The 15,429-nt window shown below is 43.8% G+C and overlaps 2 protein-coding genes across 9 annotated transcripts in view; one reads left to right on the forward strand and one right to left on the reverse strand.

The window, feature by feature from the left end:
- Positions 1-11,580, forward strand: part of GDPD4 (glycerophosphodiester phosphodiesterase domain containing 4) — a gene marked incomplete at its 5' end in the record, with an annotated part of 13,172 nt that extends 1,592 nt beyond the window's left edge. Inside the window, 8 exons of the mRNA XM_039369795.1 lie at positions 53-203; positions 1,948-2,172; positions 3,966-4,123; positions 4,254-4,401; positions 6,008-6,090; positions 7,429-7,493; positions 8,960-9,014; positions 11,240-11,580. Coding sequence (XP_039225729.1) covers positions 53-203; positions 1,948-2,172; positions 3,966-4,123; positions 4,254-4,401; positions 6,008-6,090; positions 7,429-7,493; positions 8,960-9,014; position 11,240 — 886 coding nt within the window. The remainder of the gene's footprint in view (positions 1-52; positions 204-1,947; positions 2,173-3,965; positions 4,124-4,253; positions 4,402-6,007; positions 6,091-7,428; positions 7,494-8,959; positions 9,015-11,239) is intronic.
- Positions 11,581-14,462: 2,882 nt separating this feature from the next.
- Positions 14,463-15,429, reverse strand: part of MYO7A (myosin VIIA) — a 129,224-nt gene continuing 128,257 nt past the window's right edge. For all 8 annotated transcript variants that reach the window (XM_039369805.1, XM_039369803.1, XM_039369804.1 and 5 more), the window contains one exon: positions 14,463-15,001. In XM_039369805.1, the coding sequence (XP_039225739.1) occupies positions 14,912-15,001 (90 nt within the window). In that variant the 3' untranslated portion in view covers positions 14,463-14,911. The remainder of the gene's footprint in view (positions 15,002-15,429) is intronic.

Genomic DNA, 15,429 nt, shown 5'->3' on the forward strand with positions numbered 1-15,429 from the left:
GCAAACCTCCGGAGGACCCATCCGTCCTGACGTTGCTTTTGTTTTGCAACAGCTACGATGGGGTGCCTTTCCTTATGCACGACCACTCCTTAAAAAGGACCACCAACGTCCACCACCTCTTTCCTCATTTGAGGAACGAAGACCCGGCTTACTTAACCTGGAATATCTTGGAGAAGCTGAATGCGGGGAAGTGGTTTTTTGAGGTAGGATTCTTGGGAAGGAGAAGGCCAGGAATGATCAAGGCTCTCGAGGGGATCCCTTGTGATCCCAGAAGAGAAAGGGAAAGATGGGAAAACCAGCAAGGCTGATGTCAACCCGAGAAAGTGGAGCCGATCAGGAAATCAACCGTAGGTTTATCTGTAAGCAGTAAAGCACATGGTGACTGTGCGGTCATTTACCTTCTTTGAGGGAGTCGTTGAGGCCACTTAGGAATTTATCTGTGTCCTCAGAGTCACCTGAGTAGTGCAAATGGCTGTACTGAAAGCAGTTCCAAGAAGGCTCCATGCCCATTTGCATCACTCAGGTGACCCTGAGCACACAGATAAACTCCCAAGTGGCCTCAATGACTCTCTAAATTCTAAAAGAAGGTAAATGACCACACAGTCACCATGTGCTTTACTGCTTAACTGTTTAACTGTAACAAGAAACAGGAAACTCTACTTAGAACAAAAGAACATAGAGTACTGTACAGATACCATAGATCCAAACTTGTAAGCACTGCCATCTACTGGCTGAACACTACTGTAGTTGTTGTGCAAAAATACATTCCAGCAATGAATTCCAACACCTGCCACAATTGTTACACCAATCAATGCAGTTAGTAACACAGTGGCTAAGTGACTCTGGCTTCCCCATTGACTTTGCCTTGTCAGAAGGTAGCAAAAGGGGATCCCATGACCCCGGGCCACTGCGACCGTCATAAACATGAGTCAGTTGCCAAGCATCCAAATTTGGATCACGTCACCACAGGAATGCTGAAATGGTCATAAACCGGTCACTTTTTCCAACGCCACTGTAGTTTCAAATAGTCACTAAACAAATGCTTGCAAGTCGAGAATTGTTGGCAATAGGCTTTTTTTAAAAAAAAAAGTATTTTCTTTTGTGGGTCTATTTGTAGTTCTGATTCTAATTTCTTAAGTTCTTCCTGTAGTTTTAATTGTTGTTGTTTTTTCTTTATTCTTTTTCGCCTTGTAAGTTATAGCCAACCCTCTGAAGTATGCTTTAGCCCAGGGGTAGGCAACCTTGGCTCTTTTATGACTTGTGGACTTCAACTCCCAGAATTCCTGAGCCAGTCATGCTGAAGGGAAAGGGAAAGCTGAGCCATGCTGGCTGAGGAATTCTGGGAGTTGAAGTCCACAAGTCAAGAAGGGACCATAGTTTTCCCCATGCTGGCAGAGGAATTCTGGGAGTTGAAGTCTACAGGTCATGAGGGGGCCATAGTTCCCCCATGCTGGCTCAGGAATTCTGGGAGTTGAAGTCCACGAGTCATGAAGGGACCATAGTTCCCACATGCTGGCTCAGGAATTCTGGGAGTTGAAGTCCACGAGTCATAAAAGAGCCAAGGTTGCCTACCCATGCCGTATCCCACACATTTTGAAGGGATGTTTTTTCTTTACTAGATAAGATAAGATAACCTTTATTGACATTTTTTTTAATATGGGCACAATGGCACACATCAAAAATGAAATTTAGTTGCCCGCTCTCAAAGTGAAACACATACATGACACACACCTAAAACATACTATATACAACATATGTATAGACCCACACCCCTACATATACGTAACAAATAAATATTAAATACTCTCCATCTTGAATATATAATGGAAGGAGAAAGAATTTATACAAAGAGCAACAAAGGAAATGGAATTCTTTTTAAAAATAAATAAATAATAAATAAAAAAGAATAGGCCCAATTATTGTGTATTTTTTTTTCTTTCAACCTAGAACAAACCCTTCTATCATATGCCTCCCGTCTCGGCTGAAGAAGAAGAACTGGCAAAGAATCAGACGATTTTCAAACTGAGTGAATTTTTGACCCTCGCGGACAAAGCCAACAAATTGGTCATCTTTGATCTGTATCGCCCTCCGAGGTTTCATCCTTACAGGAACAGCTGGATCTCCAGAACTTTAGAAGTGCTCCAGAAAGAATCTAAGATTAAACCCCATTTGGTAGGAGAGTTCTACATCTTCTTCTTCTTCTTCTTCTTCTTCTTCTTCTTCTTCTTCTTCTTCTTCTTCTTCTTCTTCTTCTTCTTCTTCTTCTTCTTCTTCTTCTTCTTCTTCTTCTTCTTCATCATCATGATCTTCTTCATCATCTTCTTCATCTTCATCTTCCTTCCTCCTCCTCCTCCTCTTCTTCTTCTCCTCCTCCTCCTCCTCTTCTTCTTCATCATCATGATCTTCTTCATCATCTTCTTCATCATCATCTCCTCCTCCTCCTCCTCCTCCTCCTCCTCCTCCTCCTCCTCCTCCTCCTCCTCCTCTTCCTTCTTCTTTGCAATCCCACCTAAGGATTCTCCTTCTTTAAACATTGCTGTCCGAAAGGTGCTCTTTGGGGATTACACAAGCCTTTCTCTGGTCCTTTAATTCCCACCGCCATCTTGGGACAGGTGCAGACAGAAGGGATCTGTGGGAAGTGGGTAGAGAAAGTTAAGATGACGGTCACAGTGGCCTGTGCTCAATGGCCCAAGTCAAAAGGGATGGAGTTGGGGGTGCCAGCTTGACTTTTCTGACTCCCCCTGAGGATGCTAGGTGAATTCCTGGAGACTAGTGCCACCTTAAGAAAGAAGGGGGTTTCAGAACTTTTCCTATTAGGTATAACCACGCAAAAGTATGACAAAGGCGTACTTTATTTAATGTTACACATTCTAACGGCTTCCAGACTGGTTTTTGCTCAAAATTGGAGGAATAAAGGAATTCCAACGGAAGAAGAGATCCTGTATAAAATCCTTTCATGTGCTGAGATGGACAGGCTTACAATGATTATGAACGACAAGACAGAACTCAAATACTTCGAAATCTGGGACAAATTTTACCGTTGGTATGAATTAAGAAGAACTGCTCAGATCTCAAGTTAATGATAGGATTGAAATATATATATAACTGTATACATATAATTGTATATTTAATTGTATTACATAGAAGGATGAGGCTTATATAGAGGTTAAGAATGATGTATTATGTTTTTCTACCACGAGAAACAAACTGTTAGGAATACTTACTCTGGAATGTCACGCTTGTCCATTTTTGTTTTAATTGTATTACAAATAAAAAAACTTTTTAATAAAAAAGGAAAAGAAAGAAGGGCTTTTGTGCACAGTTTGGGAATGAAAGGCAAGGAAGAATGTTTTAAAATAAAAGAGATGAATGTGGAGAAAGCTATTGGTCATAAAGTCCAGCTAATAATCTTCTTCCTCTTCCTCCTCCTCCTCGTCCTCCTCCTTCTTCTTCCTCTTCCTCTCCTCCTTCTTCTACCTCTCCCTCGTCCCTCTTTCCTCACTCCTTTCATCCTTCTCTTTCTCCTTGTCTTTCTCCTCCTTTCTTCTTCCTTTCTCCTCCTCCTTTCCTTATTCTTCCTCTCCTTCTCCTCCTTCTCTTCCTCCTCCTCTTCCTTCTCCTTCTTCTACCTCTCCATCTCTCTCTCTTCCCTCCTCTTCCTTTCATCCTTCTCTTTTTCCTCCTCCTCTTCCTCCTCCCTTTGTCCTTCTCCACACCTTCTCCTTATTTTACCTCTCCTCTCCTTCTCCTCCTTCCTTCTCTTCCTCCTCTTTCTTCTACCTCTCCGTTTCTCTCTCCTCCCTCCTCCTCCTCCTTTCATCCTTCTCTTTTTCCTCTTCCTCCTCCCTTTGTCCTTCTCCACCTTCTCCTTATTTTACCTCTCCTTCCTTCCTTCCTTCCTTCCTTCCTTCCTTCCTTCCTTCCTCCCTTCCTTCCCTCAAATGCTGCTCTTCTGTGAAACACAGGTCCTCTGGTTGGACAGTCGAAGCCGGGGTTACGTTCAGTTCTTGCGCACTGGATTCCAACATATATCGTCCTCCGCCCAGACCATTGAACATCTCCAAAAGTCGAATATCGGAAAACTCAATCTGGACTACCGACGGTTGGCTACAGTCGATATTCGGTAAAGACCTCTCCGGTAAATCTCTGCTTGATTTCTCAGGCAGACTTTTAGGGCCAACCTTGGCGCGTCGTCGTGAGTCATCTTCTAAAGAGGATCTCACGATGTTTCGTTTCGTCTTTTTTTTTTAAAGGAAATATGCAAAAGCCAACATCACCACCAACCTCTGGGTGGTGAGCGAGCCGTGGCTTTACTCCTTGGCCTGGTGTTACGGAGCTGAATCAGTCACCACCGACGCCGTGCACGTTCTGGGCAACGTTAGCCAACCGTTCTTCTTCTTGGTAAGTTGAAGGGTCCTCCAGCGCGTGGAAGCGAATCAAGGAGAGAAGCAACCTAGAACTAAGGAGGAATTTCCTGACAGAACAATGTTAATCAGTGGAATTTCTTTCCTCCAGAAGTTGAGGGTGCTCCATCATTGGAAGTGCAGAGAAGAGCAACCAAGAGGATTAAAGGCCTGGGGACGAAAGCATATCAAGAAGGGTTGCATGAATTGGGCATTGCTAGAGCCAAGAAGGACCGGGGGGGGGGCATGATAACAGTATTCCAGTATTTGAGGGGCTGCCACAAAGAGGAGGGGGTCAACTTATTTTCCAAAGCACCAGAGAGCAGGACAAGAAACAACGGATGGGAACTAATCCAGGAGAGAAGCAACCTGGAATTGAGGAGAAACTTCCCAACAGTGAGGACAATTAACCAGTGGAACCACCTGCCTCCAGAAGTTGTGGATTCTCCATCACTGGAGGTTTATAAGAAGAGACTTGACAACCATTTGTCTGAAATGGCGTGGGGTCTCCTGCTTGAACAGCAGGAGTAGCTGGACTAGAAGACCTCCCAGGTCCCTTCCAGCTCTGTTATTCTCTGATTTTATTGATATTGGGATGGGAGACTGGGCAGCCACTTGTCTGGAATGGTACAGCTAGTCCTTTAGGTACAAGCACAATTGCGCCCAAAATATCTGTTGCTAAATGAGAGAGCTATCAAGCGAGTTTCGTCCCGTTTTACCACCTTACTTGCCAAAGGTGTTAAATAATAATAATAATAGCATAGCATAGCATAGCATAGCATAGCATAGAATAGAATAGAACAGAAGATGGAATAGAATAGAACAGAAGAGGTAATAGAATAGAATAGAATAGAATAGAAGAGACGAGAAGAGAAGATGGAATAGAATAGAATAGAATAGAATAGAATAGCATAGAACAGAACAGAACAGAACAGAAGATGGAATAGAATAGAATAGAATAGAATAGAATAGAATAGAATAGAATAGAATAGAATAGAATAGAATAGACGAGAAGAGAAGATGGAATAGAATAGAATAGAACAGAACAGAACAGAAGATGGAATAGAATAGAATAGAATAGAATAGAATAGAATAGAATAGAATAGAATAGAAGATGGAATAGAATAGAATAGAATAGAATAGAATAGAATAGAATAGAATAGAATAGAATAGAATAAACAGAGTTGGAAGGGAACTTGGAGGTCATCTCAACCCCCTGCTCAGGCAGGAAACCCTATATACCAGGGCTAGGCAACCTTGGCTCTTTTATGACTTGCAGACTTCAACTCCCAGAATTCCTGAGCCAGCATGGGGGAAACTGTGGCCCCTTCATGACTTGGGGACTTCAACTCCCAGAATTCCTCAGCCAGCCGTGCTGAGGGGAAAGGGACAGATTTCCAAGCTGAGCCACACTGGCTCAGGAATTCTGGGAGTTGAAGTCCACAAGTCATGAAGGGGCCAAGGTTGCCTACCGCTGCCCTATACCATTTCAGACAAATCACTGTGAATCAATGCAGTTGGCCATAAGTGGAGGACTGCCTGCATCGACACCCCCATTCCGCCTTGCAAGCCAACCCCCCTTCTTGTTTGCTCTTCTCTTACAGACGCCGCAGAAATACAAAACCATCTGGGTCACCACAGACCTGCTGGCCCTCTTCTTCATCCCCCTCGTCTTTCTGGCCCACTGGTAAACGCCAAGATGCCTCCTTGTTGAAGTTTGGACAGAGGGGGCGGTCCTTCACCTCAGCTTTGTGTCATATTTGTTCCTTTCACCTCTTTCCCCCCACCCGTCCCGTTCAGAGATAGCAAACTCTTTTTTCACATTCAGTTTTACACAGTGGTGGAATTCAAATAGGCGAACCACCAGTTCTCTGTGTGGATGCCGCTTCCGGAAGTCCGTTCTGAGCCTGGGCAACAAAAAATTAGCTACTGGTTCTGCCAAAGTGATGCGATGCGAACCTGCTGAATCCCACCACTGCATCTATCTATCTGTCTGTCTGTCTGTCTGTCTGCCTGCCTGCCTGCCTGCTTGCCTATCTATCTATCTATCTATCTATCTATCTATCTATCTATCTATCTATCTATCTATCTATCTATCATCTATCTGTCACTGTCACCTCTGTCTGTTTGTCTGTCTGTCTATCTATCTATCTATCTATCTATCTATCTATCTATCTATCTATCTATCTATCTATCTATCTATCTATCTATCTATCTCTATCCAGTGGTGGGATTCAAATAGGTGAACAACCGGTTCTCTGTGTGGATGCCGCTTCCGGAGGTCCGTTCTGAGCCTGGCCAACAAAAAATTAGCTACCGGTTCTGCCAAAGTGATGCGAACCTGCTGAATCCCACCACTGCATCAATCTATCTATCTGTCTGTCTGTCTGTCTGTCTATCTATCTATCTATCTATCTATCTATCTATCTATCTATCTATCTACCCGTCCATCCATCCATCCATCCATCCATCCATCCATCCATCCATCCATCCATCCATCCATCCATCCATCCAGTGGTGGGATTCAAATATGTGAACCACCGGTTCTCTGTGTGTGTGCTGTTTCCGGAAGTCCGTTCTGGGCCCGGGCAACAAAAAATTAGAGAATTTGCAATTTGGGCAAATCCCTGCGCATTTCCATGGAGAATTTCCAATCCTGCTTGCAAACGTTTTGTCGTGAATGTTTAGGAGATTTTTGTTTGTTTGTTTTATTTTTCTCAAGGTTGCACACTGTGTGTGTGTGTGTGTGTGTGTGTGCGTGCGCGCGCGCTCTATGACAATTCACCATGGCCAACTCGCTGCAAGACAAAAATTACACTAATATGAAAGAAATGGCAGAACGGAGTTTTTAAAGAAAGGATGCAAAAGCAGGGACCAAAGGATACGTGACGGGCAAAAAATTAACGTATTTTTTTATTTTATTTTAAAGCATTAAATAGAATTGTTAAATTGTCCCGCAGCGAGTTGTCCCATGTCCCCCGTGAGGATGGCAGGTGAGGTAAGCGGTGCAAATCTTTCTTTTCAGGTGGAAAAGGAAAAAGAAGTTGCAACGGGCAGGTCGGAAAAACGCTGTGGATGGGGTGCAAAGCGGTGAGTCTGTTTTTCTTTGGGATTTTCTCTGTGCTGGTCCAGACAGGAAGGCCCTTGGGCTGAAGTCCCCCCCCCATTCCCCGTTAGATGTTCTCCCATAACAGACATCCCCATCACCAGTTTGTGATCCTTTCAATTAGAGATTCCAAGAATTCAATCTGAATAATGGAATGACAGAATTGGAAGGGACCTTGGAGGTCATCTAGTCCAGGGCTTTTCAACCAGTGGTACAGGTACCACCTGTGGTACATTAGCACCTGGCAGGTGGTACGTGACCATCCTAGAAAAGTGGTAGCAGGGGAGGGGAATGAGCTGAACCGGTGGCAGCACCGCACAAGCCTGAGCGAGAGACGGCTGGAGCTGCAGGGCTGTCAGGGCTCAGTGGAAGCGCCAGGATCAGCGCTTCTTCGGGACTGTCAGGGCTCAGCGGAAGCACCAGGATCAGCGCCAGGCTCCAGCTGGATCTCGGTGCTGATCCTGGTGCTTCTGCTGAGCCCAGAAGAAGCATCGATCAGCTGGAATGTTGCAGCATCTCCAGGGTCTTGTGATTTACATTCAGATGCTTGGCAACTGATTCATATTTATGATGGTCACAGTGTCCTAGGGTCATGTGAAGTGACCAAAACCTGCTGCAACCACCCAGCAGACGGGGGGAATAAAAACCAAACACCCCCCACCCCACCCCCACTGTCAATCCTCAACAGAAATGCTCACAAAAATGAAAACCTTGGACAGGAGGAAGAACGCCACCGGGCGGGCAGGCAGGTGTCTTGCTTGTCTGTGGCTTGGGGGGCACTTTTTTCAGTGCCGTTATAACTTCAAACAGTCACTAAGCAAACTGTTATAAGTCGAGGACTACCTGTACTTTATCACTTTTTTCCTTTTTTTTTTTTTTTGGTCATCAAGTTTTTGACACCTTGTTAGGCAACTGGTGGTACTCGGATAGTGCCATATCCTAAAAGTGGTACAATGGGTGAAAAGGTTGAAAAGCCCTGATCTAGTCCAACCCCCTGCTCAGGCAGGAAACCCTCTACCATTTCAGACAAATGGCTGTCCAGTCTCTTCTTAAAAACTTCCAGTGTTGGAGCATTCACCGCTTCTGGAGGCAGGTCATTCCACTGATTAATTGTCCTCACTGTCAGGAAATTTCTCCTTAGTTCCAGGTTGCTTCTCTCCTTGATGAGTTTCCATCCGTTGCTTCTTGTCCTGCCTTCGGGTGCTTTGGAGACTAGCTTGACTCCCTCTTCTTTGTGGGAACCCTTGAGATACTGGAAGACTGCTATCATGTCAGCCCTGGTCCTTTTTTTCTTTAAACCAGACAAATCCAATTCTGGCAACCGTTCATCTGGACACATTAGGCATCCAAAAGAATTCTCCATCAAGAGCATAGAACAGAATATTGTCTAATGTAGCCTCTTTTCTAGTCTACTCTCTTATTGAATAATACCTTTTTAAAAATCATTTAGGCCCCGGCCACAGAAACAGAATCGCACCTGAAAATGTTGGAACTCACATCCAATGGTAAGGCATCAGTGTTGCGCGTGTTGCTGTACAAGGAGTCCTCAACATACATCCACAATCGGGCCCAAAACGTCCGCCTGCTAAGCAGGATAGTGGTGAAGTGAGCCTTGCCCCCACTTTACGTCCTTTCAGGCCACCATTGCTAAACGAATCACTGCGGTTGTTAAATTAGTAACCTGGTTGTTAAGCGAATCTGGCTTCCCCATTGTCAGCAGGTCGCAAAAGGGGGGAATCACATGAGCCCAGGACCCCGCAACCGTCACAAATACATGAGAACACTAAAGGCTCTGCCTGTCACCCATCGCAAAAATGGCAACTCACCCCGTCCATCACATCTTTGCAAATGGATAACTCCTAGGAGGGAGACTCCAGATCACCCAATTAAATTAAAATTAAAAAGATCACCAAAAAAAGACAACTCCCCGGTTAGGTTATTCACCAAGGCTTCACGAATTTTGATCATGTGACTGTGGGGATGTCGCAAAGGCCGTGTGAAAAACGGTCAAGTGACTTTTCCCAGTGCCATTGTAACTTCAAATGAACGGTTTAAGTCGAGGGCTACCTGTTCAGCTTTGGGATGGGGGGGGGTGGTTAATAGTGATTCATTGCATAGTCAGTGAGATATCTAGATCTAATTTGATATTTTTAATCCCTCTACTGAGTTCGTCCCAGGGATTTGGGATATGGATGTTTGATGGTCTTGTTCACGGGTCGGCAACCCACGGCTCCAGAGCCGCATGTGGCTCTTTCAGCCTTCTCCTGCGGCTCCAGAGTCCTCCTCTGCCATTTGCAGAGAGAGAGAGAGAGAGAGACAGAAAGAGGCACTTGCGCTTCCTCTCTCTCTCTCTCTCCCTCTCTCTCCCTCTCTCTCTCTCTCTCTCTGTGTGTGTGTGTGTGTGTGTGTGTAAAAAAGAGAGTGGCCTCACGCTATTCTCCGACAAGCTGACAAGCTTATTGGGCGGGGCTCCTGCCTTTGCTGCCTCTCCGCAGGAAGCAGCAGAAAGCAGCAGCTCTCTCTCTCTCTTTCCCTCTCTCTCTCCCTCTCTCTCTCTCTCACACACACACACACACACACTGAGTGAGGGAAGAGGACTGGCATACCAAGGGCAGAAGAGAGCCAGCCCAATAAGAATGTGTGTCAGCTTGTTGGAGAACAGCATCAGGCCAGCTAGCCAGGTGAGCAGAAGATCGGAGAGAGAGAGGGGGGGAAGGGAGGAAGAGAAAGAGAGGGAGAGGGAGGGAGGGAGAGAGAGAGAGAGAGAGAGAGAGAGAGAGAGAGAGAGAGAGAGAACTCATGCATAGCAGCCTCTATTTCTTTTTAATTAAACTCTTCAATCAAGCGGCTCCCAGTGTTTTCTTTTCTGTGGGAAATGGGTTCAAGTGGCTCTTTGAGTGTTTAAGGTTGCCGACCCCTAGTCTTGTTGCAGGATTTCAGCCGTTCCAAGTCAAGCTGCCTTTTCACAATTGATGGATGAGGATCCTGTCAATGCCGATGCCGTTCAAGGGATGCTCCAGATGTTTCACGATTGAGCCCAAGGCCCCTATCCTTATCAGTAGATGTAATAATCCTTGACTTACAACCACAGGTCGAGCTAAGAAAGGCAGTTGTTAAGTGGCCTTTGCCCCGTTTTACGACCTTTCTTGCCACATCTGTTAAGTTGTTCAGTTACTCACACAGCTGTTCAGTAAATCCGGCTTCCCCATTGACTTTGCTTATCAGAAGGGGATCACGTGACCCCGAGCCACCGCAACCGTCATAAATAGGAGTCAGTTGCCAAACCTCCATTTTCCGATTGTGGGGATGCTGCAATGGTCGTAAGTGTGAAAAACTGGTCACAAGTCCCTTTTTTTCAGTGCCTTTGTAACTGAACGGTCACTAAATGAGTCATCATAAGTTTGAAGACTACCAATATATAACTGGGGTTCTGGTTTTTTTGGGACCTGGTCTTTTAATGGTAACAATTGGGAGTGAAACACATTAGAGCTGAAAATATTGTAATGAGTATTTCTAAGTCTCAATAATTTTAAGATGGGTGGACTTCAACTCCCAGAATTCCCAGCTGGCTGGGGAATTCTGGGAGTTGAAGTCCACCCATTTTAAAGTTGCAAAGATTGAGACACGTGTAATTAATCTAAGATAGAACGGAGCTGCTGCCTTTTTCCTCTCAGTAGCTCAGCCTGGATTAACGCCCACACTAAGGACTAGCATCCTTGTATATTTTCAGAGTTGCCGAAGATGCTGGTTGGGAATACCTGATGTCCGAGAGAATCACCACGCCATTAAAATGGGAGAATCCGTCGCAGGACAATTATTCTGCTTTGTCCTTCCAGAGAAATTAAGGTGAAACGAACACGCTGCATAATGAAACCGGACCCTCTATTTTTATTTTTATTTTTTCTAATAAAGAAGGAAACTTCATGGATCGTTTTTTTTTTTAAACAACACAAATACTTTCCTCTGGATGTATTTTGTCTTCGTTGCACCGGGAAGGTGGTGGAAATACAGGCAGTCCTCGATTTACAGCCGCTCGTTTAGTGACGGTTCGAAGATACGACGGCACTGAAAAAAAATGACCGTTTCTCACACTGAGGCATCCCCAGGGTCACACGATCAAAACTCTGACTCGTGTTTTTGACGGTCGCAGTGTCCCCAGGGGGATCATGTGATCCCCTTTTGCGACCTTCTGAAGAGCAAAATCAATGGGGGAAGCCAGATTCGCTTAACAACGTGTTGCTAACTTAACAACTGTAGTTGTAAAATGGGGCGAAACTCACTCAACATCTGTCTTGCTTAGCAATGAAATTTTGGGTCGTAAGTCAAGGACTACCTGTAAAATCAATTCAGCTTTTAAATTTGAAGTGGACCCTCGCCGTCACTTCCCTCCTCCAGTGGGCTGTCAATCAAAAAGGAGAAATTTATACATTCCTCTCTGTCATATTGTAATCTTGTCCTATATAACCACGCCTAGATAGGTAGTCTTCGGCTTATGACCACAGTCAGGATCAGAATTTTCGTTACTAAGCAAGGCAGGGAACTCATGAGCCGTGCCCGATTTTAGGTCTTTTTTTGCCACAAATGTTTAAGGGCCATCAGCGCCATTGTTAAGTGAATCGCACAGCCCTTAAGCGAGTCTGGCTCCCCCCCCCCCGGTGACTTTGCTTGTCAGAAACCAGATGGGAAAAAATCAGAAATATTGATCCCCTGACTCCAGGATGCTGCAACGATTGTAAATGCATACTGGTTGCCAAGCCCCCCAAATTTTATCGTAGGGATGTGGCAACGGTCGTAAGCGCAAGGACCGATCATAAATCGCTTTTTACAGGGCCACTGTAACTTCAAGCAATCGTTAAACAAATAGTTGTAACTTGAGGAATATCTGTACTGTGGTTTAACTGATTTTTTTGACCGAGATAGATAGATAGATAGATAGATAGATAGATAGATAGATAGAAAAGAAAAGAAAAGAAAAGAAAAAGAAAGAAGATTTCTTTCTCCCATATTTGGGCTGACAGGGTGCACATTCAAGGTAAAAATAGATAGATAGATAGATAGATAGATAGATAGATAGATAGATAGATAGATGGATGGATGGATGGATGGATGGATGGATGGATGGATGGATGGATGGATAGATAGATAGATACATAGATACATACATATATATATATATATATGCAGGTCTTTGGTTATTCGGGTTTTCTCCTGCATAAAATTGGAAGTGTCTTGGCGACGTTTCGACGAAGTCCCATTCGTCATCTTCAGGTTGGTGTTTTCGGCTTCGTGCTTCTAGGAGCACAAAGCCGAAAACACATTGCTCCTAGAAGCACGAAGCCGAAAACACCAGCCTGAAGATGACGAATGGGACTTCGTCGAAACGTCGCCAAGACACTTCCAATTTTACGTGGGAGAAAACCCGAATAACCAAAGACCTACATACAAACACCTGCGAAAACCTCAGAAAACAGATAGATAGATAGATAGATAGATAGATAGACAGACAGACAGACAGACAGATAGAGATAGTGATATATAGATATAGATACAGATATATACAGATAGATAGATGGATGGATGGATGGATAGATAGATAGATAGATAGATAGATAGATAGATAGATAGATAGATAGATAGATATGTCTCATCTCCCAATCCTCCTAAAACTCACCAGGTACATATCAGGAAATTCAAATCAGACAAATTTCTTTGCTTATTTATTGCACGTTCAAAATTAAAGGAATTCAGGAGAATTCCTCCAGTAATATTTAATTGGAACACAAGAGAGGAACAGCGGCTTCAAGAAGGAGTATTCTAACTTTAGAATAATGGGTCAGCTCAATCCTAGACTGTACCTGGAACAAACCAACCAACCATATATATATATATATATATATATATATATATATATATATATATATATATATATATATATATATATATAAATAAAACTTGTTATCCGGCGTCATTCTTCAATTCAAGCTTTCCAATGCAATGTCAAAAATTTCCTTCATTCTCCACCCCCTAGAAACAGGGTATATATTTTTTTAACTTAATTTCCTCAAAAAAAAAAAAAAGAGGCAGATCTATCAGCAATCTGACCCAAAGTGGTCTCACTTAAGGTCAATTTTGAAAAGTCACCTTGCCCTGATAAATAAAGACAGAGAAAAACAGAATAACAGAGTTGGAAGGGACTTTGGAGGTCATCTAGTCCAACCCCCCCTGCTCAGGCAGGAGACCTTATAAAACAACCAAATCCTCTTTGATCAGTTCACTTATTGCACATTGAAAATCTCCGCTCTCCGTTTGCCCATCAACATTTTCCTTCCTTCTCTTTTTCTTTTCTTGAAAAACATCATTTTTTTCCGGTCTTTCCGATGCTTTCTTTTTTTCCCAATAAAACCCATTCTTTCAATGATTACTTGATTTCTTCCCTCAAGAAAAACAAATCGGCAAGCAAACCCCAAGGTAGATTCTTATCGGAATTATCCGATTTCTCGGCTTCCTAAACTGCTTTCTTGAAGCCCCGTTTGCAAAAAGATAGAAATTAGAATAAAACAGTTGGACGAGACCTTGGAGGTCATCTAGTCCAACCCCCCCCTGCTCAGGTAGTAAACCCTATACCACTCCAGACAAATGGTTGTCCAGTCTCTTCTTAAAAACCCTCCTAGTGATGGAGCATTCACAACTTCCGGAGGCAAGTCGTTCAGAATAACAGAACAAGAGAGTCGGAAGGGACCTCAGAGGTCATCTAGTCCAACCCCCTGTTCAGGCAGGAAACCTTACGCCATTTCAGACAAATGGTTGTCCAGTCTCTTCTTAAACGCTTCCAGTGATGGGAGCATTCACAAGTTCTGTTGTTCCACTGATTAATTGTTCTAACGATCAGGAAATTTCTTCTTAGTTCTAGGTTGCTTCTCTCCTCAATAATAATAATCAAGTTCGAAGGGACCTTGTGGGGTCATCTAGTCCAGCCCCCTGCTCAGGCAGGAAACCCTACACCGTTTCGGACAAATGGCTGTCCAGTCTCTTCTTAAAAACTTCCAGTGTTGGAGCATTCACCGCTTCTGGAAGTCCGAGGACCCTTCTCCACAGGCCATAAAAAGCAGATTTATTTATTTTTTTCCTCCTCAGCCCGGTACCACGTCCCAGAAGCGAGAAGAAAAAATAGTGCTGGGAAAGAAAGGGAGGTGTTTTGTTTTGGGTTTTTGTTTTTCTGTCTGCCTCACAGGTAGTCATCCTCGCTGGAAGTGGAGGTGCGCTCGGAGTCCTCAAAATCCGACAGGTTTTCGGAAGGCGACCGGCTCATTTTCCACACGTGGGTGGCAAAGGCTCTCCCCCAGCTGCAAGGGTGGCCCACTGTCCTCAGCTGGCAGAGGGACGGCCGGTGGGTGGTCTCCGTTCACTTGCTCCCTTTTGCGCCCCTTTGCTTGCTCATGGCCGTCAGCATCTGGCTGATGTAGGAGGTCAGCAGGTCGTCCATCTTGTAGCCCTGGCAGGAAAGAGAAGGGAAAAAGGAGCGTAAAATGGACGCCGGGGTTTTGCCCAAGCATCCAGGTAGACAAACGGGTTGCCCAAATGTCTTTTTTTTTTTTTAGTTTCTATATTTTTTATTAATTTTTTTTGCACAAACATAAGTCGCAATAGTTGGCAAACAGTGTGATGTCTGGATTACATTTGTAAAAACAATCCTTAACAATTAATTTCTATAGTCTGTATTTCATATATTAATTTTGCTTACTTTCCTCTTTCCCTGAAACATCCTTTTTTTTTTTTTTTTGCAAATGTTACGTTAATATAATTCTTATTGTTTCAAGAAGTGACAATTTGGTATATATTTTTTCCAATATTCCTAAAAAATAATCATCATATTTTTTTTTAAATTTTTATTTTTAACCAACAAGACAAAACAGATTAGAT

Source organism: Crotalus tigris, unplaced genomic scaffold (assembly GCF_016545835.1).
Source record: "Crotalus tigris isolate CLP2741 ecotype Arizona unplaced genomic scaffold, ASM1654583v1 scf7180000021252.422678, whole genome shotgun sequence".
In the NCBI taxonomy this organism is placed as follows: domain Eukaryota; kingdom Metazoa; phylum Chordata; class Lepidosauria; order Squamata; family Viperidae; genus Crotalus; species Crotalus tigris.